Source organism: Lutjanus erythropterus, chromosome 9 (genome assembly GCF_056507025.1).
Source record: "Lutjanus erythropterus isolate fLutEry1 chromosome 9, fLutEry1.hap2, whole genome shotgun sequence".
NCBI lineage: Eukaryota > Metazoa > Chordata > Actinopteri > Lutjaniformes > Lutjanidae > Lutjanus > Lutjanus erythropterus.
In genome coordinates, this window is record NC_139325.1 from 25,319,759 (window position 1) to 25,347,064 (window position 27,306).

At 40.0% G+C, this 27,306-nt stretch overlaps 1 protein-coding gene across 2 annotated transcripts; it reads left to right on the forward strand.

Annotated features, from left to right (window-relative positions):
* Nucleotides 1-26,658, forward strand: ptpn3 (protein tyrosine phosphatase non-receptor type 3). Of its 2 annotated transcripts, XM_084726848.1 has the most exons (27): nucleotides 7-218; nucleotides 2,044-2,112; nucleotides 3,908-4,049; nucleotides 5,719-5,853; nucleotides 6,016-6,058; nucleotides 6,263-6,344; nucleotides 7,718-7,762; nucleotides 7,855-7,907; nucleotides 8,063-8,180; nucleotides 8,287-8,374; nucleotides 10,152-10,240; nucleotides 10,322-10,385; nucleotides 10,836-11,038; nucleotides 11,208-11,333; nucleotides 11,465-11,626; nucleotides 12,647-12,749; nucleotides 12,838-12,915; nucleotides 13,035-13,091; nucleotides 14,163-14,319; nucleotides 14,535-14,710; nucleotides 14,938-15,028; nucleotides 15,231-15,292; nucleotides 16,484-16,630; nucleotides 17,330-17,458; nucleotides 20,223-20,368; nucleotides 20,527-20,662; nucleotides 26,017-26,658. In XM_084726848.1, exons 3-27 carry the CDS (start codon nucleotides 3,981-3,983, stop codon nucleotides 26,089-26,091), a joined length of 2,634 nt encoding a protein of 877 aa, XP_084582974.1. In that variant the 5' UTR covers nucleotides 7-218; nucleotides 2,044-2,112; nucleotides 3,908-3,980; the 3' UTR covers nucleotides 26,092-26,658. The 2 variants fall into 2 exon arrangements, with proteins under 2 accessions (XP_084582975.1, XP_084582974.1); XM_084726849.1 differs by lacking the exon at nucleotides 16,484-16,630 and having other exon boundaries at nucleotides 1-218.
* The last annotated feature ends 648 nt before the right edge of the window (nucleotides 26,659-27,306 follow it).

A 27,306-nucleotide genomic window follows, 5' to 3' on the forward strand; every position in this document is an offset into this window, starting at 1 on the left:
GCGCGCCTCCTGGTACGCGCTTCCCACCGTGAGCGCGCTCGGCCGTGAAGGGGCGGGGCCGCGCAGAGGCAGCAGCAGCAGCAGCAGGGATGAGAAACTTGTCCCGGATATTTACCTAACTCTACCTGCTGGCTCCACTGACACGGCCCGTCCACAGGTCTACACACACAGCGGACAGTCTGAGGAGTATGACCCGTCTCTGACGAGAGACAACACAGGTAGACATGTCTCTTTTTTTGTCTCTTTAAACCTTCTCTTCCCCCCAAAAAAAACTCTCACTTCTTGTCCAGAAGTTGTAGTTCGGAGCAGCGCCGTGGTAGGAGGAAAGTTTGGCAGTGGACTGTTCCTCCTTTTGGGTGTAGCTGTAAAGAACTTCAGGTTGTCAACAGGTTCCTTGTTCGCACTCGAGCTCAAAGTACAGCGAGGTCACGGCAGAGTTCAATATCGACAGACTGGGAGAGTCAAACAGTAAAAATATCGACTCAAAACATTGAGTTAGGCCCTGTTTATTCATTGGTATGTGTACGTTTGGTGAAGCAGCAGCAGAGGCTGTAGATTTGAGCTTTAACACCTATGCTAGGTGTGTTTATACCCTACAGTGATCACTTTTAACTTGTAAAGACAAGAAAAATCAGTGTCAAAGGAATCATAAAGTACAAGATGTCTGAACTCTGTATGTCCTAATGTTTAGCTGAAACATGTAAGAAATAGCTGGCAATTGCAAAACACCCAGTGAAGTCATAGTCTCTGCATCATGATGAATCTACTTTTTAATTAGAGCCTGACCGATATATCAGTCGCCTGACACTATCAGCCCAATATTGACTTATCACAGCTGTATTGGTCTATATCATTATATTATTGTGTTAGCATATATGTTGTCCAATATGCATTTATATGAAAAACTTTTTTTTTTTACAAAACAATGCAGATTGCTTTTATTGATAACTCTATAGGCTAGGCTATAGGTATCGTGATACATTCAAAGATTCATGGCAGTGGTTCATTTTGTGTTAAATCCCCGACTGTTTAAAAAGTGACTTAACTCATGCATATGTTGTTGCTTCCTTCATACTATGACATTAGATCACAAAACAGCAGTATAATACTACGTCATGCTAAGTATCGTATCACCAGATTTTTGCCAATACACATCCCTATTATTGGCAGCATTTTCTGTGTATTTGATCCTTTTTGAAATTCAAGTGTAAAGCTACTACATGGAGTTTTTAACTGGTTATGAAATAGTCTCAATTTGTTACCAATGCTTCTGTGTGACCTATGCAAGTTAAGGAGACCATCTTTGATGAGACCGGCTATTTTAAGTACTTTTTTCATAATGCCTGCCACCAGGTCAGATTCTCCCTGAAATCATCTGTGTTTACATTTTTCCAGGAAAAGTTACAGTGGGCAGTACATTAACGAGTTAAAAGGAAACAGGAGGGGATTTTTATTGAGATAATTTTAGTTTTTACGTTATGTTTTTTGATTATTACATTAGAAACACTACCACTTTTGTCCACAGGGGGCTCCAAAATCAACACAATATGAGAAAGTTCCTTGTTGAAGCCTTTATATATATTTTTTGCTCTATTAGTCTTTCTTATTTATGGTTATATATAATTATAATAAAAAAAAAATCAATTCATTGTATTGTTTCATTGCTCCATCATTTTGGACAATAACTTTTACTGTTAAACCGTAAAATATTAATTGCCATTACATATCTTTGTCACATGTATTGACCACTCTTGAGGGATTAATGCAAAAATGTTTATTTATGTATATATGCTATATTCTCTGTATTATAATCCATGTAATGAAAATCAGCCACTATATCAATATCGGCACTGGCTCTAACAATCGAGTATCAGTTCGGGGCCTATTTTAAATGTAGCATTTACTTGTAAATTCATTAGACGCCTGCCTGTGAGAGGGTTATTATGGAAAACAAGTCATCAAACTGGGACCAGCTCGGTGTTAATATATTCAGAGTGTGTCACTGTGTTCAAACATTAACTCAAACACTGTGTGTGCTTTCAGAAACTGTGTGAGACAGGCCGGCCTGGATCCATTAATCGTTTACCTGGCAACCAAGACAGGAGGACACATGTATGTAGACACACCTGCATGCATACAGATGCTCACACACTCACACACACCAGTGTTTCTGCAGGTCCTTAAACAGTCTAAAATCCAATAATTTGAATTATTAAATGTCTTGCACAAATATTTAATGAAATATGAAGATTGTGCTGTACTTTTATAAAGTTGCATTAACGTCAGTCTTGCTTTTAAACTTGGAAATATGGTGATGATCACGCTGTAACAACTGCAAAACAATACAAACATTGAATCATTAATCACTAATGCAAAGCCTGCATGCATTTTTTTTGCCAGGACAGCTGTGAAATAGGTCTTAGATTGCATTTAGAATAGTCTTAAAGTCTTAAATTTAACTTGTTTAAAACTGCAGGAACCCTGACACACACACTTAGGTAGATATTCTCAAAGCATGGATAAGTGTGTTTAAGTGTGTACATCCATGCATGGATTCAGCAATTAGTTGATTAATCCATTTGTTCTCAACTATTGAATCAATCAACAAGTAGTTTGATAATTGATTAATTGTTATAAGTATTTTTTGACAAAAATTACCATATTCAGGGTTTCCTCATGTCCTTAAAATGCTTTAAAACATCTAAAATCCAATTATCTGAATTTTTAAACCTTAAAATGCTTTAAATCAGATTTTACAGGTTTTAAAATGGATTGGATTATGAAGGAAACATTATTTTTTATAGTGCTACATTAACTTAAGTCCCTGTTTTTGATAAATTTGTATTGATCACACTGTAACAACTGCAAAATTAAACGAACATGAACCAGTAATGCAAATTATGCAGCCTGGTCAGACTTTATCAGAGTTAACTTCATGTGCCATCTTCAAGTGTGGTAAGGACAAGAAGTCTTACATTCCACACTTTGCATTGGCAGACTTCATTAAGAGATTTACCTGATTAATAAGAGATTTATTAACCTACATTTTTGCCAATATGGATGAGAAAAAAGTCTCATAATGGTCTTAAATGTGCAATATGCAAATTCAGCTACTAGGGTTCTTGAATCAGTTATGCATTTCTCTGCGTTTGAACATTGTTGGAAACATTTGCGATAATGTAAGTACACAACTCAACAAAATTTAGACCATATTTGTAATGTTTTTAGACATTTTAAAGCATAAATGATACATGTAGCTTTACAAAGACCTTAAAAAGTCTTATATTTTGAACTTGTTGAAACCTGCAGAAACCCTGAAATTCTCTTATTTTAGCTTCACACTTCAATGTTAATATTTTCTGATTTCCTAAGTCTTCTATGACAATAAACTAAACATCTTTGTTTTGTGGACATTGATCCAAATTTTTTTTTACCAATTTCTGACATTTTATGGACCAGGTAATGGCTTAATCGAAAAAAAATAATGTACAGATTGATCAGCCCTAGTGCACTGCTTGCAGCGGTTGGTCTTGAGATCAGCCGTAGTGCTGTAGATGGGCGTGTTCAACTCTGAAAATGTTTAACATTCTTATCATTCAGCTGCCTGCGAAAGGCGGAGAGACGCAGAGGGAGAGCAGCAGGGAGAGAGGGAAGGGACATGTTCAGACCCAGGCCAAATAATAAGGAATTACACAAACACATACACACGCACACACACACAGAGTCACTCCTTCAACATTCACGGCGCATTACTCACTGCAGCCCGATGCTCCATCCAGCACACATACAGTATATTACTCACCACGCAATGTCATCCTGAGGGAGGGAGGTGCTTTCATTGGAAGACAACAGCCTGGAAACATCTGACACTGTTTTTGTGGTTATGTGTGTGTATGTGTGTTTCCAGGTCCCCTCTCAGTGACGAGCTGAGGGCAGGGTGTTTGTCTTGAGAGGGAGGCAGAGTTACCGTGGTAACAGACATGCCAAAACCGGACCTGCTTTGCCTAGTTCAGCTGCTGGACGGCACTATCGAGACCTTCAAAGTCAGCGTGCGTAACACACACACACACACACATGCACACGCTGTTTCTCATCTGAGGAGATCATATGTTGTTCCTATCTGTCTCCGTGCTCCGTTAATGATCGTGGTGTCACTGCATGATATAGTGACCGACTACTCTTTCCTGCTCCCATTGATCCACATCTCTTGTTCAACGCCGTGACCTTGGTTTGAAGGACACGCTCACCTCCTGCAGCTCACACACAGCTTGTCACACTTTTACATCAGCAGCATATCATGTCAGACAGCAGTACACTCACACACACATGCAGAAACGTAATCACAATATTGCTTTCTAGGATGGCAGCTGTGCAGCATCTTTATGTGAATGGTGTGAGAGCAGCAGGGAGAGTGCTCTGGATATAATGTGCAGGAGGATTCCAGTATTAAACTCTCCATTACTCCCTTTTTACAGCTGCTGTACTTCTCTTGTGTATTTAATATTTATGTTTCCTTTTTTTTAACAGATGTTCTCTGAGTTTTTGAGGGAAGCACGGCCCGTTTACACTGATCTTTTCCCATATTTTGTGTCCACACACATCAAAAAGTTTCCCTGTTGCAGTATAGAACACACTGTTCGCCGCAGTTTACAGTCAACATGGTCCTCTTGTGTTGTGAATGTGCTTCTGATAACAGAAGAGAAAATGCAGATGAGCTGCAGGTTATCCCTCAGAGTGATTAATAAAACAGTGAATAGTTAAAGTACAGAGTGTAGTGCTGCAGATGGTCTATTGGAGATCAGATTTTCACCTGGATATATGCATTATCAGGGCTTCAGACAAACTTTTTGCAGAACTTTTTCTCCCAGCGGAGAATTTTAGCACCAGCAAAAGATTCAAGAGCTCCACTAAAACCAGCAGCCTACTCTCTGGGCCCCTGAGCAAAATTCTTCAGAGTGACCCTCTTACCTGACCTGTGAACCATGTAAACCATTTGCCATTGTCACACAGACACACCTGACTCCCCAGTGCTCCCACCACAATCCTCCCTCCTTTAAACCAGCCTCAACTGTTGGTCTAAGAATAATAAGATCAATATAAATGGACATTATATATTGAATAGAATCTTTTCTAAGATAAGTGAATATTAACATTAACATACATAAGAAATTCTAGAAAATATAATTAGGAAAATTAGGAAATATAACATTGAATTGGTTATTAATCCAGACAGAAAAATTCATTTTAAATTCAAAACATATATCTGCCACATTCTGCCAATAGATCCCCTTAAATCGTACACACTGGTCCTTTAAATAATAAATCTGATGTGTACAATATTTTTTGTTCACATAAAATCCATTTTTCCTGTTAACTCAAAGAACTTCTGCTTTCTTTCTTTAACAAAATAAAATATAAGAGCAGCCAGCCGTGGCTTAAGCATGTGCAAAAAATTGGCATGAATTGTCTTTGGTAATGAATGAATTATGTATTTACAAGTACAAAACAAAAACAATGCAACAGTCACCAGCTGTCCTTCACTAAAATAAAATAAAATACAATAAAAATAATATAGTAATTAACCATGCAGTATCATGGTAGATAATGTTACAGTCTGGTAAATGGTGCAGTACATTTAGATGTACATTAATTAGCAGCATTAAATGTCACTCAAAGTTTTGGCTGGCACTGATGCTGTTTGTTGTTTCCATCTTTCAGAAGCAGGATGAAGGCGTGGTTCTGTTGGACCTCGTATGCGACCACCTGGGCCTGCAGGAGAGGCAGCTCTTCAGTCTGCAGATCAGAGAATCCAGCACAGCCATCGCCTCCATCACAGCCAACACACACTCTCCCGTGAGCTCACTGTTCCTCTGCTGCACATTCATGCTCAGATTGTAATGTATTGCACTTGCTGATTGCTGTTTAGATGATTATAACCACAGGGTATACTTACATAAATGCTTTTTTTAGCCCCAGTTAGCCATTACACTTAATGAATTTCTCTCTCTCTCGCAGAGATGGTTGGAGCCTGAGAAACCCCTGAAGAAGCAGATAAAAGGTATCTGACTTGTTCTGGCTCCAGAGAATTCACATTCTTTACCCAGAATTACTCCTCTAGACAAATAGTTTTTCTGTGTGCTTTAAAATATGTTTCAGTACATTTAAAAATGGGAGGTGTTGGAGAGGGGAGGTCCAGTAGATGATTGAAATGAACTTGTGACCACACATAAGCCATTTTTAACAAAATGACATGTCTCTGCAGGTCTTGTTTCTCCTTTTTATCTGAACTTCAGAGTACGATTCTTCATCTCTGATCCCAACTCTCTGCAGCATGAACAGACAAGGTCAGTATATGTGCCTTTCTGTTATGTGTGTTTTCTTTAGCAAGTCATATAGATCCTTTGAGTGCAGACGTAATGGTTACGTCAAGGTGTTAGCTGGAGGCAAAACAAAGAAAAAAGCTGAAGGCAAACACAAATCACAATCAGAGTAGTCGACCACATAAGCAAGTTCAAATGTCAATCATTGAATATCAGCTGCCACTGTCAGTCAAAAAAGCTGAAGACAACTGTGGTTAAATGAAGATAAAATAAAAGACAAAAGCTGGGAGATGTGTAAGAGTTGTGACAAAATAACCGAAATTAACTCAATAAATGTTAAGAAAGAAATTATTCTCACACTGTTTTCTTATTAATCAGAAAATACAACCAATCACCTTCTGAATTCAAGTTTATTTGTTGTTTTTAGAGAAGAGTATTTGCTCTTTTCTATGGCTGTTGTCTTTTCCATCTTCAAATAATAACACATTTCTTTTTCCAGTGTAGTAGTGTAAGAAGGCTTGTGGATTTCCAGTGATTAAGTAGAGGTTTCTTTAATACAATTGAAGAAAAAAGAGTAATCCAACTCTGTGGATATCCCAGTGTCCTTTCACATATCTTTAAATATACAAATTGATCAGTTAAAATTAAATTCTGTGCCTGACATCCCTGATAACCAATGTTCTTTATTAAACCAGATGTTATGGATTTTGCTGCAGTCGCAAAATATACAGATTAGTGAATCAGTTATTCCATATTTGAAACAGTTCCCTGATTTATTTCCATCATATTTATTAACTTTATCTCGTGTACAGTATGGTCTGTACATTATTTTATATTGGATTAAATGCAAATGTTCATTGATTATATCTTTTTCTTCCAACAATCACTCGATCTTAAATTAATATCATTCTGTCCCTTTAAGATTTTGACCCGATAGCTGCATTTGATGAAGAGTCACAGGATCATCAAAGCTATTACAATTCATCCTTGGGTGGGGTGTCAATCTGTGCACCAGATTTCATGTCAGTCCATCCAAATGTTGATGAGACATTTCAGTCAAAACCAGCCTGCTGGTGATGCTAGAGAAAAATTCACCAAAATAAGCTGGATCCATGTTGACTATTTCTCAGGCTAAGTTAAAAATTTGACTTGCTAGTGGCACCATATGTCATTATGTTATTCTCCAGGGGCCATGACTACCTGTCACGGTTGCAATTTATAATCCATTGGGTAGTCGCTGACATATTTCAATCTAACTGACTGACAGACTGACTTTGCCATCCCCAGAGCCAGGCTGCTAACTTGTCTAAAAACACAATATTTAAAGAGATGTCTGCAGGAAAGAGAAAATAATTCAGGCGTGAGTTGGTAAAGTTCCTCTTGTCTGGTCCCTGCAGGCACCTGTACTTCCTCCAGATCAGGAGTGACATTAGAGAAGGACGGTGAGTAACACACAAACACAGCCACCCGTCCCCTTGTGCACAGTTTGTATTTTGCTGCTTTTATAATGTATAATCATGGAGCATGATTGCAGGTTGCAGTGCCCGCTGAGTGCAGCTGTTGTGTTGGCTTCTTACGCTGTGCAGTGTAAGTCCCACCTTTTCCTTGACAAACAAATGATTAATGACTTAATAATAACTGAGTGAGTTGAGGATGCTCTCAATAAACAGAAGCAGCTCTGTTACGGTACCCAAGTTGTCAGTTTGTGGATGTTTTTATGTGTTTCTGTCAATCACCTGCAGCGGAGATGGGGGATCACTGTCCGTCCAGACTCCCCGGCTACATCTCAAAGTGCCACTTTATTCCTGAGCAGGATGAAGACTTCCTGTCAAAAGTGGAGGATCTGCATCCGCAGCACAAGTATTTCACTTCACTTCATCTAGTTCCCACTGGAAAACTGGTTTGTTGTGCAGCAGGTTCTTGGTGTTGTGTGTGACTTGATGTGTGTGTGTGTGTGTGTTCCCAGGGGTCTGAAGCAGAGCGAGGCAGAGCTGTGTTTCCTCAACACAGCACGGACGCTGGAGTTGTATGGAGTGGAGCTGCATGCTGCCATGGTAGAGTGATTCCCTCATTAAACTCTCATGTCACACGTTTCTTTTTTTACTTTGTTTTTATTGATTTTTTTTAAGAATGAACAAGAACATGCTAAAACATGAAACAAAAGCTGTGTAAGGGGGGAATTTAGCATCACATACACATTGATTATGAGCATTAAAGGGGTAGGATTAATTAAAGTGGGTTTGTCTGCAGTACTTATTGATAGTTGGTGTATTCCCAATAGTAGATGGCTGTCAGGACACCTACAGTTTGGAGAGGCAGAGGGGAATACCAGCACCAAAGCCAAGCAATGTACTGTTGGGGACAAATTTATTCATACAAAGTTTAAAGGAGAAATTCAGTCTTTCCATTCTGTAAATTTCTTTCACGACCTCTATCCACTCTAATCCTGCTGTTGTTGTTCCCCGGTCTTTGAGAGATACAGTAACAACGGCAGGTACAATCAGCACCACGAACACGCAAACAAACGATTTCAAAACTGAAGCAACTCACCACTGAAAATTTAGTGCTATTTATCCATCTAAACTGTTTTACTTTGGTGTTCATTGCCCAGTTTTGGAGATATCGGCAGTAGTGATTTCTGCCTTCTATCCGATATAATGGGACTAGATAGCACTAGTCCTGTGGTGCTCAAGGCACCAAAAAATACATTTGAAGAACTCAACAGCCATGTCTTTTTCCAGAAATCATGACCCAGTTACTCAAAATAATCCACAGATCTTGTTGTGTTTCATGTAGAAACTGCTTTCTTTCTACAGTGTAATCTACCAAGGTCTGTGGATTATCTTGAGTAACTGGGTCATGATTCCTGGAAAGAGATACTGGATTTGAATTTTTCAAATCTCTATAGTTGATATCTCCAAAACTCTACAACTCCCACTGAAAAAAAAATCTGCATGGATAAAAGGAGCTACAGGCCAGGGGGAAAATATCTATTTTTGATTTCGGGGTGAACTATTCCTTTAAATTTAGATGGTTTGCTGTGAGTTCCACTTGTTGCATAGAACTTGTTTTGATGGCTTTATATACACAAGGTTTAGTTTCAGTGTGGGAAAAGGCACTGTAATGTACTTATTTATGTTTTGGTTACTCTGAAGTTCTGAGTTTTTTGTGGTCTCTAAATGATCTTTTTCAGAAAATGCCTTAGAAAAACATGTCACCATTCATTTTCTGCGGTATTGTTATCACATTTAAACTTGGGACTTGGCAATCCTAAATGCTGTGGTCTCTTTGTGTTATCCAGCTATTAACTCACAGTTATCTGCAGGCGTATTTTTGCAAAAAATCATTTATTCAGGTGGAAATAAAAATCTTCTACTTGAGTGTGTTCAAACTTTATTACTCAGTCACAGTAGCGCTTACATTGATTCTAACTGTTTGGGAGAAAAACTTCATAGTGTTACCTTTCGAAAGAGATCAAAACCATGCATGTACTCCAAATGTTTCAAGAACTGCTTTCAATTTCCCTTGGGTGTGCCTTGGATAGGCATTTTAAGCTAATTTTATGGGAGCAGAGAGGAGTTTAATCATCCATTTCCTAGTTATGGCTTTTTTACTAGCTGCGAGCAGTATTTGGAGAAGATTTTCCTCTCGAGAATTGAGTTTGGTTGAAATATTACCTAAATATGTTGTAATAAAATCATGATTAATCTCTCAGCCAGTTATTGATTTTATCTCAGCCGCTACTCTCTGCCAGTAGGGATGAGTATCACTCGCTCTAGTTTAACGTCCTCTCATATATGACAGTCATTCCCTCATCATTCCTTCTCTCAGGACACCAACAACGCCCCTCTGATGGTGGGTTTGGCCTCCAGCGGTGTTGCAATATTCTGTAATATGATTTGCTCCAGTTTCTTCCCCTGGTGAGTGATGGTGATGATAATTACTTGCCTCGTTCTTGTATTTCTCTGAAGCCTTTAACAAACCGCATTCTTCACATGTAGGGGGAACATCATCAAGATTTCATTCAAGAGGAAACGCTTTTTTATACATCTGAAACGTAAACATGTGAGTCCCTCCACTGTTTATTTGTAATTTATAGTTTGAACTAACTGCTGCTTTTAATTGCTCTACACACTTGGCTGGTAAATCCATTGAAAGTTTGGAGTCAGCACATTTTTTAATTGCTTTTATATTGAGCTGTAATGTAATTACAGCTAAAATTACTACATAGGAATGAACACTTTCATTTTTCAACAACATTTCACCGATACAAGCTTGACTACTGGTCTACATAGATGGCATTTTTTCAGATTTTCTTTGTGTGTTTCTTGGTGTGAAAGGTAATAAATCATTCATAGAAAGTGAAGAGGGAGTGTTTTAATGCTGGCAACAAAAGCAACCTGAGCAGCTCAAGTTACATAACTGAGATGGGACCTTGAATACTGGAGTTACATTATGAAGCTTCACAAAAAAAGAAAGTTAAAAAAATAAAAAACTGAACTCTGTATGTTTCAGGGGGAGACCCAGGACTGTGAGGTGTCTCTGCTGCTGCTTTGTCCCAAGACCTGTAAGAACCTGTGGAGGTCCTGTGTGGATCATCACTCCTTCTTCAGCTCCAACCGCACTGCCAGGAGCCCCAAATACAACAACAGCACCGTTCAGGCCTACAAAAAGCTGATAACACAACACCTGGGCCTCGGCAACAGTAAAACTGAGAGGTCAGCCTGCGTTTCTACGTGTCTATTTACATGTGCAACCCAGATTTCACCAGATTGCTTTTATTCACCCTTTACAAAGCTTCCTGTTTTTGGAATCAGGGTTGAATATTCTTGTCATAACTACTGATCTTCTCCAAAAGTTTCTTTTCTTTTCTTTTCTACTTTGCAGTGGTCCAGTGTGCCAGCGTGTAGTGGGAGGGATGGTGTGGAACCCAGTCCTGCGGAGGTCGATTTCATCAGAGTGTCTGGAGACCAAGAGTCTGCCCTCCAGGTCGCCCCCAACCACCCCCAACTGGTACGACATGCAGGATCAAGCCCGGCTATGATGAGATTCTGCCCTTTTTGTCTGAGGCCTCAGTATCTGTTTGCCCTTTTTGAGCTCACTTTGTGTCCTGTTATTCTATCCCCTCCTGGTCTCTCTGGCAGGCGAAGTCCCCGAGTTCGCCACGGCATTCGTAAACCTCGCCCATCCTCAGTTGAACTGACCAATGACCTGAAAGACATGTCGGAGGGAGAGGATGTCTTCTACACGTACAGGGCGTCTGTGAGCAGCAGCAAGGACAGCGAGGGAGACTCTTCACCGCATCAGTTAGTATCAGTCACAACAGAAATGGTGTCTGCTTACTTCTTGGGCTGAATGTTTGTCTCCATTGAGTGGGCCTTGGTGGTATTACATAAATTTAATTATTTTTTGTATGCAGTTGGATTTAGTGCAGCTGTATTAATTTAATACCAATTTGTAAGTGGTTAAAGTTTTAAACAACTCATATGACAGCTGTCACCACCAGCTTTAATAAGAGTTAGTTATTTAACACTAACCAAACATGGTTTATTTGAAAAGGAAGAAGCACAGCTCTGTAATATTTCATATCTGAATGTTTGGAAAGAGGCCTTTAATTTGTGACTGTTGGCACAAACTTAGTATAATATACTCTGTAGACCACCAGAAAGGCCTGTGCTTTAATTTATAGAAAATAGTTACTTAAATTAATTTAAAAAATCACAATTAAAGGTCCAGTGTGTAAGATTTACAGGGATTTATTGGCAGAATATGGCAGATGTTGTTTTTTGTATTGCAGCAAAAATTCCCCTGTGGCCCAAAACAGCACTTTCCCAATATATGAACATTACACAAGAGACATCTGTAAAACACCTCGAATTGCAGGACTCTTTCTGTTATGAATTTTTGATCTATGGAGGTTTTGTATTTGTAAAACTTTCCTAGAGCTGAGAAAAATCTGACATCATTACAATGTAAAGTCTATGAGTCAGAATGGGAACTCGGTGGCGGGGAAAATGGGTGAAACACTGCTGTACATATTCAGTGGGCCACACCCCCCAGAAGTAAACAAGGAAGCTGAAAAAACCTTTTTGCGTATTTCACCAAGTGAGCAACTCTTATTGGACTAGATGCTACTAAATCCGACACACTGGTCCTTCAGTATTTTCATCAGTCCTACCATGTGTTGTTAAAGCATTGTATGTTGAATCATAGGAGAAAATTAGTTTCGGATATGAGAGAAATCTGAATTATATTATTATCACACCTGAAACTCACTCATTTATCTACAAATGAACTGAGAAAAATCAATTTGTTTCATTTTTCAGTCTCTCTGGCACTTATAACCATGTGACAGACGAGTCTCTGTTGCAAACTGATGACAGTATCGGAGAGGATGATGGCGACCCCAGCTTACAGCACTACAATAAGGTCTGTTATCATCAACTCTGTATTACTGTATATCCTTGCATGTCTGTGTGCATATATGAGTTAATTCTGACTATTTGTGTCTACGCAGGGGGCTCTCGGCGATGGTGACTTGATGCTAATATGCATCGCTCCAGATCACGAGGGCAAGTTTGGCTTCAATGTTAAAGTGGGTCTCTCTCTTACACTCCTTATGTGTCTCTTAACCTCACATATGTAATATTTGTGCTGTCACCCCTCTGCTCTTGCTCCATCAAAAATTTAATTTAATTTCCCAACTCCTCTTAGGGTGGAGTGGATCAGAAGATGCCTCTAGCCATATCCCACGTTAAACCGGACTCTCCGGTAAGAATATTTGGGTTTTGATGGTCTGGTATCTCCAGGTTGTGTCAAAATAACTTAATGATTAAATGTAAAAGAAATATAGACTGAAGGAGAGCTATTTAACAGGTGTGCTGAACTGACACAGAGTTGTAGCATCAATTAAAAAGCCAATGTGCAGGTTTTACAGGGATTTACTGGAAGAACACAGCAGAAATGGAATATAATATTCATCAATATGTTTCCAGTCATATATGAGCCCCTGAAAATTTTTGTTACCTTACAGTGAGCTGTTTATAGCTACAGACGGCAGACGTCACCATGTTGTACTGCCGTGTTCCTACTGTAGCCCAGAATAGACATCCCAAACACTGCCTTTTGCAAGTTTTGCGGCCAACGTAGATTCTATTAGATGTTTGAAAGGGGAGGGTGAGGCAAGGCATTAGTCTGCACTTAATGATGCCCCTAAATCCTACACACCGGTCCTTTAATGACGCAGTTCTGATCATAGACTCCAGAGGACTCAGTGGATGCAATAAAATAATTTGTAATTCAATAAAATGATTAATATTTTGATGTAATATTTAACTTATTGTTTTTTGTAAGTATCCATGTAATAAGCAGGATAATGTACAGTGAGCAAGTAATTATTGTGAAATAAACCGCAGCATCATCCCACTGGAGTTTATTTTGCAATAATGACCACTCACTGTACATTATCCTGTACTTGGTAAAATTCAGTAACATGTACCATGTGCACTGACGTCTGCGGCTAGGCCCTATGACAAACGGGTCACAAGTTACGAAAGTGGGCATGGCTAAAGTGTAGAAGGCGAGGCAAGCATCATCAGTGAAAAATGAACTCCCACAATGAGTGAGGAAATGGGCATGATTAAAATAAAGGAGAAAAGGGGTAACATTTTACAGCTGGCAATACTTTGTGGTCCTCTAAGTAGTCGTGACACTGTTTCTGAAGTTACACACTGATACTGAATAAACTAATATCAGCCAACTCATCTGTTGCAGTTGAAAGAATATATTGATCTTTGGCGTGGAGATGTGAGTTTTTAAATAAACCTATCATTTTGTTTACAGGCAGGTCGATGTGAGCCCAAACTCCTGGAGGGAGACCTGGTAGTGCTCATCAACGGTCGAGACATTTCTGAACACACACACGACCAGGTTGTCATGTTCATACGAGCCAGCAGAGAGTCACACTCCAGAGAGCTGGCCCTGCTTATCAGACGTAAAGGTGTGTGTGTGTGTGTGTGTGTGTGTGTGTGTGTGTGTGTGTGTGTGTGTGTGTGTGTGTGTGTGTGTTTGTGTGTGTGTGTGAGTGTGTGTGAGTGTGTGTAGATGTGTAACAGAGACAAAACTGCTGAAGCAGCGTGTGATCTAAGTAGGCACACTGTCTTGTCATGTTTCTATGAATATTTATCACAGCCTTGAACCGTCCTTGTATTCCAGGTCCCGGTCGCGTGGCCCCCCTGCTGCAGCTACCTCCCGCCCTCACACTCACCAGCCAATCACAGGGAGACAGGCCGCAGTCAGCTGGCCAGTCGGAGCGGGTCACGACACTGGAGGAATCAGTGAGACAGCTGGAGAGAGGAATACAGTCTGGCACACTTTCTTTCCATTTTGAGGTATTTAACATGCAGGACTAGAATACGTCTTTATTTTAAGCAGGATTTAGTTTGTCCATTATTTACAGATCATAATGAGCCTTTTAAGTGCTGATTGAGGGACAGATGTTGGCCCTAATCTTCACTCTCAAACAAAGATACCATGACTGAGCTGGAATTTGTAGCTTTTGTTTGTGTTTGGTTCATTTTGTGTCTTACTTGCATGTGGGTGTGCTTGTAATTTGTAGAATTTATACAGGAGGAAGCCTGGTTTGTTTCTGAACTGTGCTCGGCTCCCTGAGAACATGGACAAGAATCGATATAAGGATGTTTTACCTTGTAAGTTATTCTGCGTGTCTCTGCCCTGCTGTTTGTCTCTGGTGCCCACCGCTCCACCCCTCCCTCCCTCCCTCAGCTCTGTGCTGCCTTTCTAACCTTCATCTGGAGCTGTGGCACCTCATGAAATTTAATTGGTTGAGCCTGCGGTGCGTCGACGGCTCTGTTATGACCCTCACATGCTGCTGCACTGCTCTCCTTTCAGATGATTCGACCAGAGTGGTGCTCCAGGGCCAGGAGGACTACATCAACGCCAGCCACATCACGGTGCGCATCACTGATATGAAACTGTGTGTGTTGTCCCTGTTTGACATTTAACGTAAACCAAATACATGGAGCAAAGGGCCACAGGCGGGAATTGAACCCATGGACACTGCTGAGGACTGATCTCTGTACGTGGCCCACGCATTTTTACCAACTGAGCCACCAGAGCGCCTCATTTGACATTATTTTGAGCCATTTGTTGAATAAGGTCAGACAGACGAGAACAGCCACTCTTAGCGAGAGACTTAATGTTTTATTCTGTTTTTTTGAATTGATTGTTTCATAAATTTCATATGAATAACGTGCCACCAGAATTGTTTAAATACGACTTAAACTGAGAAAAAGATGTGTTTTGTATCTTATTAGTTATTATTGACAATCTATTATTGATTATTAATGTGTTCACCTATTGGTAAAGAAAATGCACAAAATTTGCTTCCTTATGTTGATACAGTCCTCATTCACTTTGTTAACCCACCCAACAACAGGTTGGGTGGGTTAACAAAGTTGGAATTTTGCCTGTATCACAATATGATTTTTTTTTTCTGTCATATTAAAAATTATATTGGTATTACCATACATACATGATATGGCACATCCCTAAACCTAAGATTATTATAGTTGACTACAGCTAAACCAAATTAAGCATTTTTAAAAACAGAAACTAAACCAGCAAACCCAGTCTGAAAACTAACTGAAACTGAACTCAGTTGAGATCAAAAATTTAATAAAATAATAAGTTCTGAAAAATATAAAACTATAATAGCTCTGATATAGAGCTGCAACTATAAAACAATAATTAAATTATTTTGATAAATAGTTTATCTTAGTTATTTTTTATTTTTGAAAAAAAAAAAGTCAAAATTCTCTGATTTCCGTCTCTCAAACGTGAATATTTTCTGCATTCTTTACTCCCCTTATGACAGTAAACTGAATATTTTTGAGATTTGGACATAAGAACAACATTTAAAGATGTCAATTGGGGCTTTTTGAAAACTTTTTTCACCATTTTCTGAGATTTTTTAAGCTTAACCACTAATCGATTAATAATCAATTAATTGAGAAAATAATCGGCAGATTAATCAGTGATGAAAATAATCATGAGTTGCAGCCCTACTCTGATGTAAATTCATTGTCTGTGTGTTGTGTCTGTGCTTGTGTGCATCATTTTGTGTTTATTTGTGTGTCTCGTAGGTGGCGCCCCCAGTGTCTGGTGTGTGTTTACGTTATATTGCGGCTCAGGGTCCACTGCCACAGACCTGCACTCACTTTTGGCAGAGTGTTTGGGAGCAACAGATACACACCATCATCATGCTCACAACTCTGACAGAGAGGGGACGGGTATACATACCTCTATACATTCATCCACTTAACACTGAAAACAGCCACATTCACAGAGGAGTAAACAGAAAGTGAAACTACACAGTCATCAGCGGTGCATTAACACAGTGATTACTGCAGCACATTATTACATGCTGTTTCATGTTTTATTTGATACATGATTACTGTAATTAGGAGGTTCAGTGGTGATGTTTGCACACAGAAATAATCAATTGGCACAGATGTAAGTAATTACAGGGTTTCACAGTGTGGAGAATAGCTAAATGTAAAGTGTGAGCAGGATGGCGATGAGATAAATCATTTGAGGGCACATTCGCACAAAGACAGAGGCAGCGACATATCAAGGTCTCATTGAGTGAAGATGTCTGTCTCAGCTGGCCTGTTGCTTGGTAACCAGATGCTTTCATTAATTGATCATTTTCCTGATATTCGTCAAGTGCTCTGAGTTTCTGTCTACTCGAGCATCTCGCGCACACACACTCACACACACACATAAATTGACAATCAGTTCACATCCTGCTCCTGATGAATTGCTTTTGTTCCTCAGACTGCCAGGTGGAACACACCACGCTGTTGAACATGAGTCTGATTTCATGAGAGCTGAGCGCAGCTGATGCAGCAGTAGTAGTAAATTGTGTCCTGACTGATGACTCATGTCACATGTAATGTAATTTGCCTGGTGATGTCATATGCTTGCAGACCAAGTGCCACCAGTACTGGCCGCATCCGCCTGAAGTGAAGGATTATGGGCACATGCGGGTGAAGTGTCACTCAGAGGAGTGTAACCTGGCGTACGTGACACGGCAGTTCACCCTGACACACACACAGGTACAGTAACAAATAGAGCTGCAATGATTAACAGAGCATGAACTGGTTAACATTTTGATGTTGTTTAAAGCAGAGGTGCCTCCCTCTTAATTTAGTTGCTTGGTTTCATTCAATTCCTGTATGTCTCTGGGATCATGGTTATGTTTTTTGAACTAATCGACATTCAACAGTCGAGTCAAGATGGCTTAATATCACTGTTTGACATGACTTCAGCAACATTATACTTTAGCAAATTCAATATTTTTCAGTTTTGGACTTTTGGTCAAACTAAACGAGACCTTTGAATTCACCGTGGGCTCTGGGACATTGTGATTGGCCGTTGTTTTCTGACCTTATGAAGGCCAAACGGCTTGTCAAATAATCAAGAAAATAGTGAAAATACTAATTTTTGCTCTGTGCTCCAATAACGGTTGAGCAAGCTTGGTACCCATCAACTTTATCTGTGTTTCCTGTACTAAGTACTCGTCTAAGTTGAAAAGAAAATCAAATTTTGAAGATGGTGAAAAGCTGTTGGTGGGGGACCTGTAAAAGTGGAATATAGTCACATATTTCACTGGCTAATGTTAGCAAAATGCTATTTCACTATTTTAAGATTAAGACTGATGTAGAGTAGCTCGCTAATAAACGTAACTAAAACTAAACTTACTATTATTAGCTAGCAGATGTAACTAGCTAGCTAACAACTGATGTGGATGAGCTTGCAAGTTAGCTAGCAGGTTTACAAAGAGTAGTTATCCCATGTAACCAGCTCAATAAAGTTTAATGTAGATTAGCTAACTAGTTAGTGTTTTGCTAACAGCTGCTAGCTATGAGATGTCACTAGCTAGCTAACAATTGATGTAGGTGAGCTAGCTACATAGTGCTAACATTAGGTAACTTAAGATGTGACTGTAACTTGTACAGCTCCTCCAGCAAAAGCTTTTAACCATCTTCAAAATTTGGTTTTCTTTTCAACAGATGAGCCTCGTACGTAGCATATCTGAGTAAAGGAAGGGTCGGTAACAAACTTCTAGGGCTGTACCCAGATTATAATTTTGTCAGTCAAATTGGATTTGACTGTTCAATATGAATCTTTTTTTTTCACATAAACTATCAAGCAATGTTTTATTGAATCAACAGATTTTTGGCAGGGTTCAAATGTATGTTCAGGGTGACAGTGACATTCACATAATATATTAAACAAGCCAAGTTAAATCATGGATTATACTCCCAAATGGACGCCCCAAGCTAATGCCTGTTCGTTGTTTTTTGTATCATTCTGTAGCTTCCCAAGAATGTTTGTTATGAATTCATATCGAACATTCAAATTTTAGTCAATGTATGTTTTTGTGTCTAAATGCTATTTTCCTAAGCCCTTCTGAAAGTATTTTCCTACATGACCTGACCTGACATAGATTTCTGCATTCATGACATTGCTACATATAAATCCCCAAGGTTGAGGGAGGAGAGGGGAGAGCATCAGCACTCTAACTAACATCACTGCTTTTTGCTATTGGCTGAGTGGGAGTTTCCATTTTAAAACACCCGGAAAAAAATGACAATGGAGCTGAAAAGAAGATCATGTTATCTCGGAGCCTGACCAGGCACAGCCTCTCTTCCTCCAGGGACCTACCTCGGTCTCACTCACTACTATGCATCAGTGATGTCCACAGCTGTCTGTTTACGCATCCATTTGCTAGTATATTCATGGCATGACATGGACTTAAGACTCACTCTGAATCCACGCAAAGATCTTCATCAAGTGGACCTGAAGACTTGACGTAGTGAAATGATTTTACTCCAGAGGAAAATAGGGGAATCCTCCTGCTCGACTACCTGACTTGAAGAGTCTCAGTTGACTGAGCGGTCTCAAACTGATGATTCGACTTCCAGGGGTCAGCCCTGCACATGACACATGAGAAAACCACAACTGTGGTCCCACAACACGGAGTGTTTCTTTTTGTATGTTCCATGTTTGAGCCATATGTCACATAACAGAGCTCACCACAGGCAGCAGCCATTCCTGACAAACGATCTGCAGCCAACATACAGTCACTTCCGTGTGGGTGTTTTGGTCTGTATGTATGCGTGGGTGGACGAGTGCATTAGTGTGTAATAATACATTACGTAGCATGCCGGTGTGTAGGTGTGGGTGGGCAGGTGTGTTGTGGTGTGCAGGTCTTTTCCTGAGAAGTTTATATGGTAGATAATCAGATTAAATGAGCTGTTTTCCACTCTGACTTACATGGAGAACAGGTAAATAAACAGATAAAGCTCAAGGAGGCGTGAAGTCTGAATGCACACACATGCATACACAGATACTGCTGTGTGGGCCCATCTGTTCCTCTGGCGGAGCGAGTTAATCCCTGCATGCAGTCACAGGTCACATGACCGTTATAAACTCTAAACTCAGCTATTCTCCTCCCTGCCTTCACTTTTTTTTTCCAGCTCGAGTCTTTTCCTCTATCCTCTCTGCATCCCACCTGTTTTTGTTTTTGTTTCATCTCACTTCACTTCCTAATCTCAGTGTCACCCACCGGTCACGTGCTCATCTGCTCTGTTTTTCCACTGCACCCTCTGTTGGTTTTTGTTTTCTCACAAACTGAATATTGTCAGACTGTTAATCTCATGTGGGTGATATCTTTCCCAAAGGTCACCTGTTCATCATTTTAAATACAGGGTATGCAATACTTAAATTCTGTCTGATTCTCTGCCTTTTTTTTTCTCTCTGTGTGTGTGTGTGTGTGTGTGTGTGTGTGTGTGTGTGTGTGTGTGTGTGTGTTAGTTGGGTGAGGAGCGTGCAGTCACACACCTGCAGTATGTTGCGTGGCCGGACCACGGCGTACCCGATGACCCCTCAGACTTCCTGCTATTCATCAGCTCAGTCAGGGAGAGGAGGAGAGGTGAAGAACCACTAATGGTACACTGCAGGTAACACACACACACACACACACACACACACACACACACACACACACACACACACACACACACACACACTCACCCTCTAATTAAACAGAGTCAGCATGCATTGTACCTGCCTCCACTGTACACTTACAGCAGTGTTTGTGTTGGATTTACTCTTTCAGCGCTGGGATTGGACGGACAGGTGTTCTGATCACCATGGAAACGGCACTGACTCTGTTGGATGAGGGTCGGCCAGTGTTCCCGCTGGACATTGTCAAAACACTGAGAGATCAGCGAGCCATGATGGTTCAGACCACGGTACAGAGAAACAGAGCGAAGGTTTACGCTAAAAAGCTTAGCTCGTATTTATCAAATGATACTTTTGGATGTTTTGGATTGTTTTCCCCCAATTCAACTGATTCTTCCTTAATCTCGCCCCATTTGGAATCTGACATATTTGTCCTTTCCTGGACTCAGATATGCTCTGTGCTGGGCTCATCTGTGTTGAAAAGACAACCAAATTTTGTAGATAGTTAAAAGATGTTGCTGTGGGAACTGTAAAAGCAACAGAAATGTAGTCACTTTTAAATTTGCTGTTATCAAAGCGCACGCTAGTTAGCTAGCTAATCTATATCAATCATTAGCTAGCATTTTGCACCGTAGCAAAACACCAAACCTTGATGGGTGGCATTTTTTCTGTAGCAGAACACTAGAAAACTAGTAAGTTAATCTACATCAAATGTTAGCTAGCTAATTAACTAGTGTTTTGCTCTGTAGCAAAACACAATAGCCAGCAAAAGTACATGGGTAGGTTTAGGCACAAAAACAGCTTAAGTAGGTTTAGGAGCAAAGGAAATACTTTGATCAGATCACTGTTTGGGTTCAGATAAGTCTGTCAAATCCAGGAAGTTATCTCGTGGAGGTGTGTTGTGTAATAAAGTTGCTGTGTCTTTTACGCAGATAGACATCTCTCCATCCAGTGTTAGCAGGATGCCAGCTAAATGACTAGCTAGCTAAATTCCATCAATCCTTGTTAGTTAGGTAGCGTTTCGCTAACTCAGTGGTTTCCAAAATGGGAACGGGCCCCCTAGGAGTGAAATTAAGTTAATAAATATTCTTTTTTGGGGGGAAATAAACAAACAAGAGTCTGCTGCTATAGTGGTTGTTTATTTAACTTAAATTCAGTTTAAATCCTTTTTTATCAGTTGCTTCCTCAATTGTTAATGATTGATAGTAATAAAAGGGTGGGGTGGGGTGAACTTTATTTGGCATCTGATGTGGGGCACGCCCGAAGAAAGTTTGAGAACCACTGAGCTAATTTAAGATGTGACTAAATGTGGCTTTGAGAGATCCTCCAGCAACATCTTTTAATCATCTGCAAAATGTGTTGTTCATTTCAACATAGCCTAGCACATAGCATATCAGAGTACAGCATTATGATCTGTCCTCAATAGTCACTTGTCTGTCTACATATAGTCTAAAATGTGTTCACATTATTTTGCGCCTTGTTTTAGGTAATAGTAAAGATCATGCAGTAAAAGAATTTAGGAGATAGTTACTGGAGTAGAGCAGTGGCCCCCCCACTTTACACCCCTGTCCCACATTCTTTTTAAGTCACAAATCACTTTATTCATGCAAATTCCCGTCCACCTCATGCATGTCTAGACCGCAAGTGTGTCAGAAGTGGTTTATTTAAATTTAGATAAAAAGGCCATGAATAATGTACAGTATTTCTCCACGTTTGGCCACCTAGACAGATCGGAATGTGCTGTTTTCTGGCTCTCTGCTCTGGTTCGTGGTGTAGATTAAAATATTATAGCAGCAGTCCTCATTTTTTATCATGCAGTGCTGGACTGAGCATACTGGATTAGGTTTGCTGTTGTATGGTCCAAAACTTAAATGTTACTTTTGTTAGTGTCTTTTGTTAGTGTTGTTACTAATGTGTCTGTTCAGAACATGGTGGTTTGTGTTGACCGTCATTTTGGTGCTGGTTTATAATTTTAACCGTTAGTGGGTTGCCAGCTGTCTTTTCCTAGTAATTTACACACTTTCTTGCCCCGCACTGTTGAAGTGAATCTGCCGTCCTTGGTTGGAGAGGTGTTTATTTCCTTTATTTTATCAAACCTGACATACTGCAGGGCTGCTCCTTGTTACAGTGTTTACATTTTTGTGTGACATCTCGGCCACATGCTGTCTCTTGGCTCAATACAGGCTGTTGAAATACAAAAATAACATTTTTGTTAAATCTCAGAGCATACTGCAATTAGTTTGAAATGTCAGAAATTTAGACCAGTTAATAGAGTCGAGAGAAAGTTATCAGCTTCTGGAAGATTAAAAAACTGTCAAATTCTCAGAGTTTAAACTCTAAAAATATTGCATTCAGAACTTTAGAGCAGGAGACTCACTGTGAAATTCACTGAGCCCAAAATTACCTTGTTAAAGGTCAGTGTCACATTTTTTGACATCTTTGGGGGGGTCCTCATCTTTAACCTTCATTAATAGAAATGTGACTGCCACACAGTATTACACTGATGGCTGACGAGCTGGAACAGGCAAGCGGAGGTTGGGAGCCATGCATGGTGGCACCTCAGTGGTATCTGTTGAGGGAAGGGAAAGTGTTACTCATGGCTTTGTGGTGCTGGGAATATGGCAGCCCTCCAATCACAAGCCTGCTTCTAGGCTACCACTGCTACCACCATCACCCTTATTTTGAAAGGAGATCCAGTCCCTGAGGCTTTTTCTCTCTGATGTTTTTGTGCTGATGGAACTCTTCCTCAGGTTTCCCCTCGTGTGTCTGTGCCTCTGACAGTAATGGAAAACATGCTCAGTCAGAGGACAAACCTTCATGTTAAGGCTCCATATGTTGGCAACAAATCCCCTGAAAAGACCAAAACCTACAATATGTTAGTCAATACTTTCCAGCTTCCTCGCCCTGTCTGTGACACTCGAATCAATCTCACCACATGGTCCACTCCAAAGCTGCTCTGGAGCTTTCGATCGTATCACAGTCTTCCTCAGCAGATGGTGTTTCCACAAATGTTCAGTTTTATTTTTAGAGATAGTAGCAGCATGGCTCTATGGATGGCAATGTTGGTCAGTTGGTCGGTCCACCACTTTGGTACGGATTGAAATGTGAAAATTTGCACTCATGGTTTCAAGATGACAAATCCGATTGACCCTGCAGCTCCTCTGGCTTTTCTTCTTGCTCAAACATGAGTTTGACTTTTGTGGTTTTGAGTGAAATATGTCAACAACTTTTGGATGAATTGCTGTGAACTCTGGCACATGTGTTAATGCCCCCCTTACGATGAATTATTATTACTTTCATAATCGGCTGACTTTTCTGTCTAGCACACGGGTTCTCAAAATGCAGCCCGCGGCCGCTGAATGTGACATGAATTGCATGCAATTTATTTTAATTATTCCTGGTCCATTTCACTACTTTCACTTTCAGTAGTCTACATTTTATTCACTACTCAGCGACTGTGTCAAACTGTGCCTTCCTAAAAAGTGCCTGTCAGGTTAGTAATGACAGCTTAGAAAGCTACTGGTTGCATGGCAACTAGTGGCACCTCAAGAGTGTTGCAGGAATTACATTCTGTCATCAATGCTAGTGCTGTAGCAATTTCTGTGGACAACTTGGCAGTTTAATGTGGAAGCAAGATGGAAAAAAACACCATAGGAAAAAACAGTGTGGTTGAGGAGAAACGGAGGTTTCAGGAGAAACTGATCAAATCTTACTTTGTCTGAACTTGAGGGAACCGATGAAGTGATCTGCCATTTTTAGGCCAATCTCAAATCCCGTGAAAAGTTAATGGGATTTCCTGTGCAGACCCCAATCATTCACTGTCTCCCTTAATTGGCACTCAGCCATAAAAATGTTGAGAATTTATTCAATACTTTGATTTATGAACAGATACCTAGAACACTAATGACATTCCCATCAGCCTCAGCTGCACTTTGTTTTAGTGCTAATTAGCAAATATTAGCATGCGAATACACACAACTAAGATGGTGAAAATATTAAACATTGTACCCAAGCTAACATGCTAAACGCAAGCATGTCAGCGTTGTCATTGTGTGCAAAGTCTGTAAAACTGTTGACAGGACACCTCAAACTGTAAACAAGGTCAATTATGACTGGTTCTATTCTGAATTTTTGATCCATGGAGGTTATATAGACCTTTTTACAGTAAACAACGAGCAAGCTACATGTGCAGTTTGGCAACAAAAGCGTGCCGGACCACAACAGCTTCTCAGTAGGTGCTGCAAACACGAGCAGTTTGATCGTGTCCTCAGTCCAGTCAACACTTTTAATAGCTTGCAGCCATAAACGCCACCGATGGCTCTGAAACGATCATGATCCTGTTGGAATTCTGAATAACTTAAGCCGACCGGTGGAACATTGATTCTGTAAGATCGTATATGCAACAATCAGCCATTTCGGTGATTTTGGTGCTGGTAAAACATTTAATTCAACATTTACAGCTTGATAACTCGTCTGGATGACTGGCAGAGACCGCTACTTCTGCTGATGAAATGTATGCACAGCTTTTCAATGACGTTGGCTGTAAAAGGGTCTATACACTTATTACATTTATATTTGTAAAACTTTCCTAGAGCAGAGAAAAGCGATTTAAAGATCTGTGACATCATCACAATGTAAAATCTATGGGCTGAGTGGGAACTCGTGGGCGGGGCCAGAAGCAGACACACCTCTGCATGTATTCAGTGGGCCACATACTATGGAAGTAAAACCAGAAGCTAGAAACTTTATTGGTGAATGCTCCAGGCAAGGAATTCTCATTGAACTGAATTGGCGGCATCTTTTTGACAGGTATCTAGCTCATTTAATACATCGATGACCGTTGTGCATTAGTACAGTTTGACAAAGCTGCTAGTGTGATTGTAGTCTCATTACTTGTTAAAAAAAAAGTCTTGGTAATTTCCTTAAACATCTGGGTACTGCAGATTTTCAAAAATGTTATCAAGGAGCAATAAAAAATGCATTTTTGGAGGACTGTTTTCAGCTGCATATTAATAAGTATGGGTTGTGTTCAGATGAGATAAGATAATCCTTTATTAATCCCACAACAGGGAATTTGCAGTGTTAGTGCAGCAGAAAGGGTAGCACAAAAGCAGAAGCATCAATAAAAAAAGCAAAATATGAAGTAAACTGCATGATATAATAAATAAGGAAACAAGCAAGATATGAACAAGTGTAAATAAACACATTATAACAATATAGACAAGAAACAGACTCAACAGTTGAGTTGACACTGTTGCACATACAAAGTTATTATCATATATATATATATTACACAGTTTGGTATACATTTACACTGTAGTCAGTTGGGGTGTGTGTGAGTGAGTGTTACTGCAGTAGGATGCTGTATGTGGGATTGACTTCATATAAACATGTTCATTGTAATGAAAGAACAAGTTACCCAGTGCAACAGTGTGGCTCATTGATGTGTTTTAATATGTTTTGGGACAATGGAGCTCTATGACTCAGAAGAATGAGTTATATCAGGCTTTTAGTTTTACAGACCTCAGACCTCGCTGCTGATTTTTTCTTTTCACGTAATTTGAATATATCCAGTATTGACCTTTCAAAAGCAGCAGCGGTGTCGTCTGATAGCTAATAACACTTTGCATGTTTTGTGTTTCAGTGTCAGTTCCAGTTTGTGTGTGAGGCCATCTTGCGAGTCTACAAAGAGAAGCACGGCGGATCTGCAGCACCGTAGCCCCAAATCAGCGACACACAGGACCAGAGCAGACCAGCACTTACACCGTTTCAGCCTCATCTCATTGCGGGGCGACTTCCACAGAGGGACTCACAGCGCTGTAACGGATTAACCTCTGTCAACGCCTATGGGACTGGTACACAGACTGGATAATGAGAGTGTAACTAGCTTCAGAGCACGGCTGTCTGTGATCTGTGTAGCCTAGATTCAATGTGAGAGTATGAATCATACACCTAGTTGGCCTTAGTTTTAAATAATAGTGCATTAAGCTTGTAGAGGCTGTGGTACCCATAGAGACTGATGAAAGACTGCACTCAGGTATGTTGCCTCTACTTATTAAGCTATGCGTGCCTTAGATGGACGCCTCCCCCTCGAACAGGGCAGGAGGGGCAGACCGGGATCGATATAATCTGTAGTTTATCTGTGTTTCCAAAGACGGAGAGCAAGGCAGGCTTTAGATCACTACAGCAGATACTGTAAGGTCACAGTGGCCCACCAGAGGAGCATCAAACCCACCATTCAACACTCTTAAATTATTACAACACTAAATAAACACACTGATTTATACTCGTGTGTCTGCTTTGTCATTTCCCCTGATGCTGAACATTATAAATTAGATCATTAAATGAGGATGTGTCAGTTTATGTTGAGATTCTTTAGCCATCTCGATACAAATACAAGCCCTTTTTCACACTTCCTTGCAGAATGAAGCTGCTCACTGAAGTGAAGTCTGCTTATTTAACCTTCAGCTGAGTGCCTCTAAAGCTGGCAACATATCAGTGAAACCATCTCAGCATCACAAATCAGCCAGAACCTGTCTGGTTATGGGAAAATATTGAGTTACAGAAAGACGATACAACAAAATGTGACATGGCTGTGAGGATTTTTAGTATCTCTGCAGGTGTATGTTGTTGATATTCTTTTAAGATGTTATGTCAGCCATATTAACAGAACTAAAATGTTAACCAATGATACAGAAACCCATAAATTCCATTAACCATGTCCAGCACCAACAGACTCATGCTCAAAAAACCCACATTTTGTAAGAAGATTTGTCCAAGAGAAGCTACATCTGAGGATTTGTGTGGATCTGTAGGACATATTCCCAGTCTGCAGTTAATAATTGACACATCTCCTCGACACCAAACAGCAATAATGATCACAAGGAAAATTATTTTCAGGAACTGGAAAACACCTTGAGAGACTTCTTTTCAG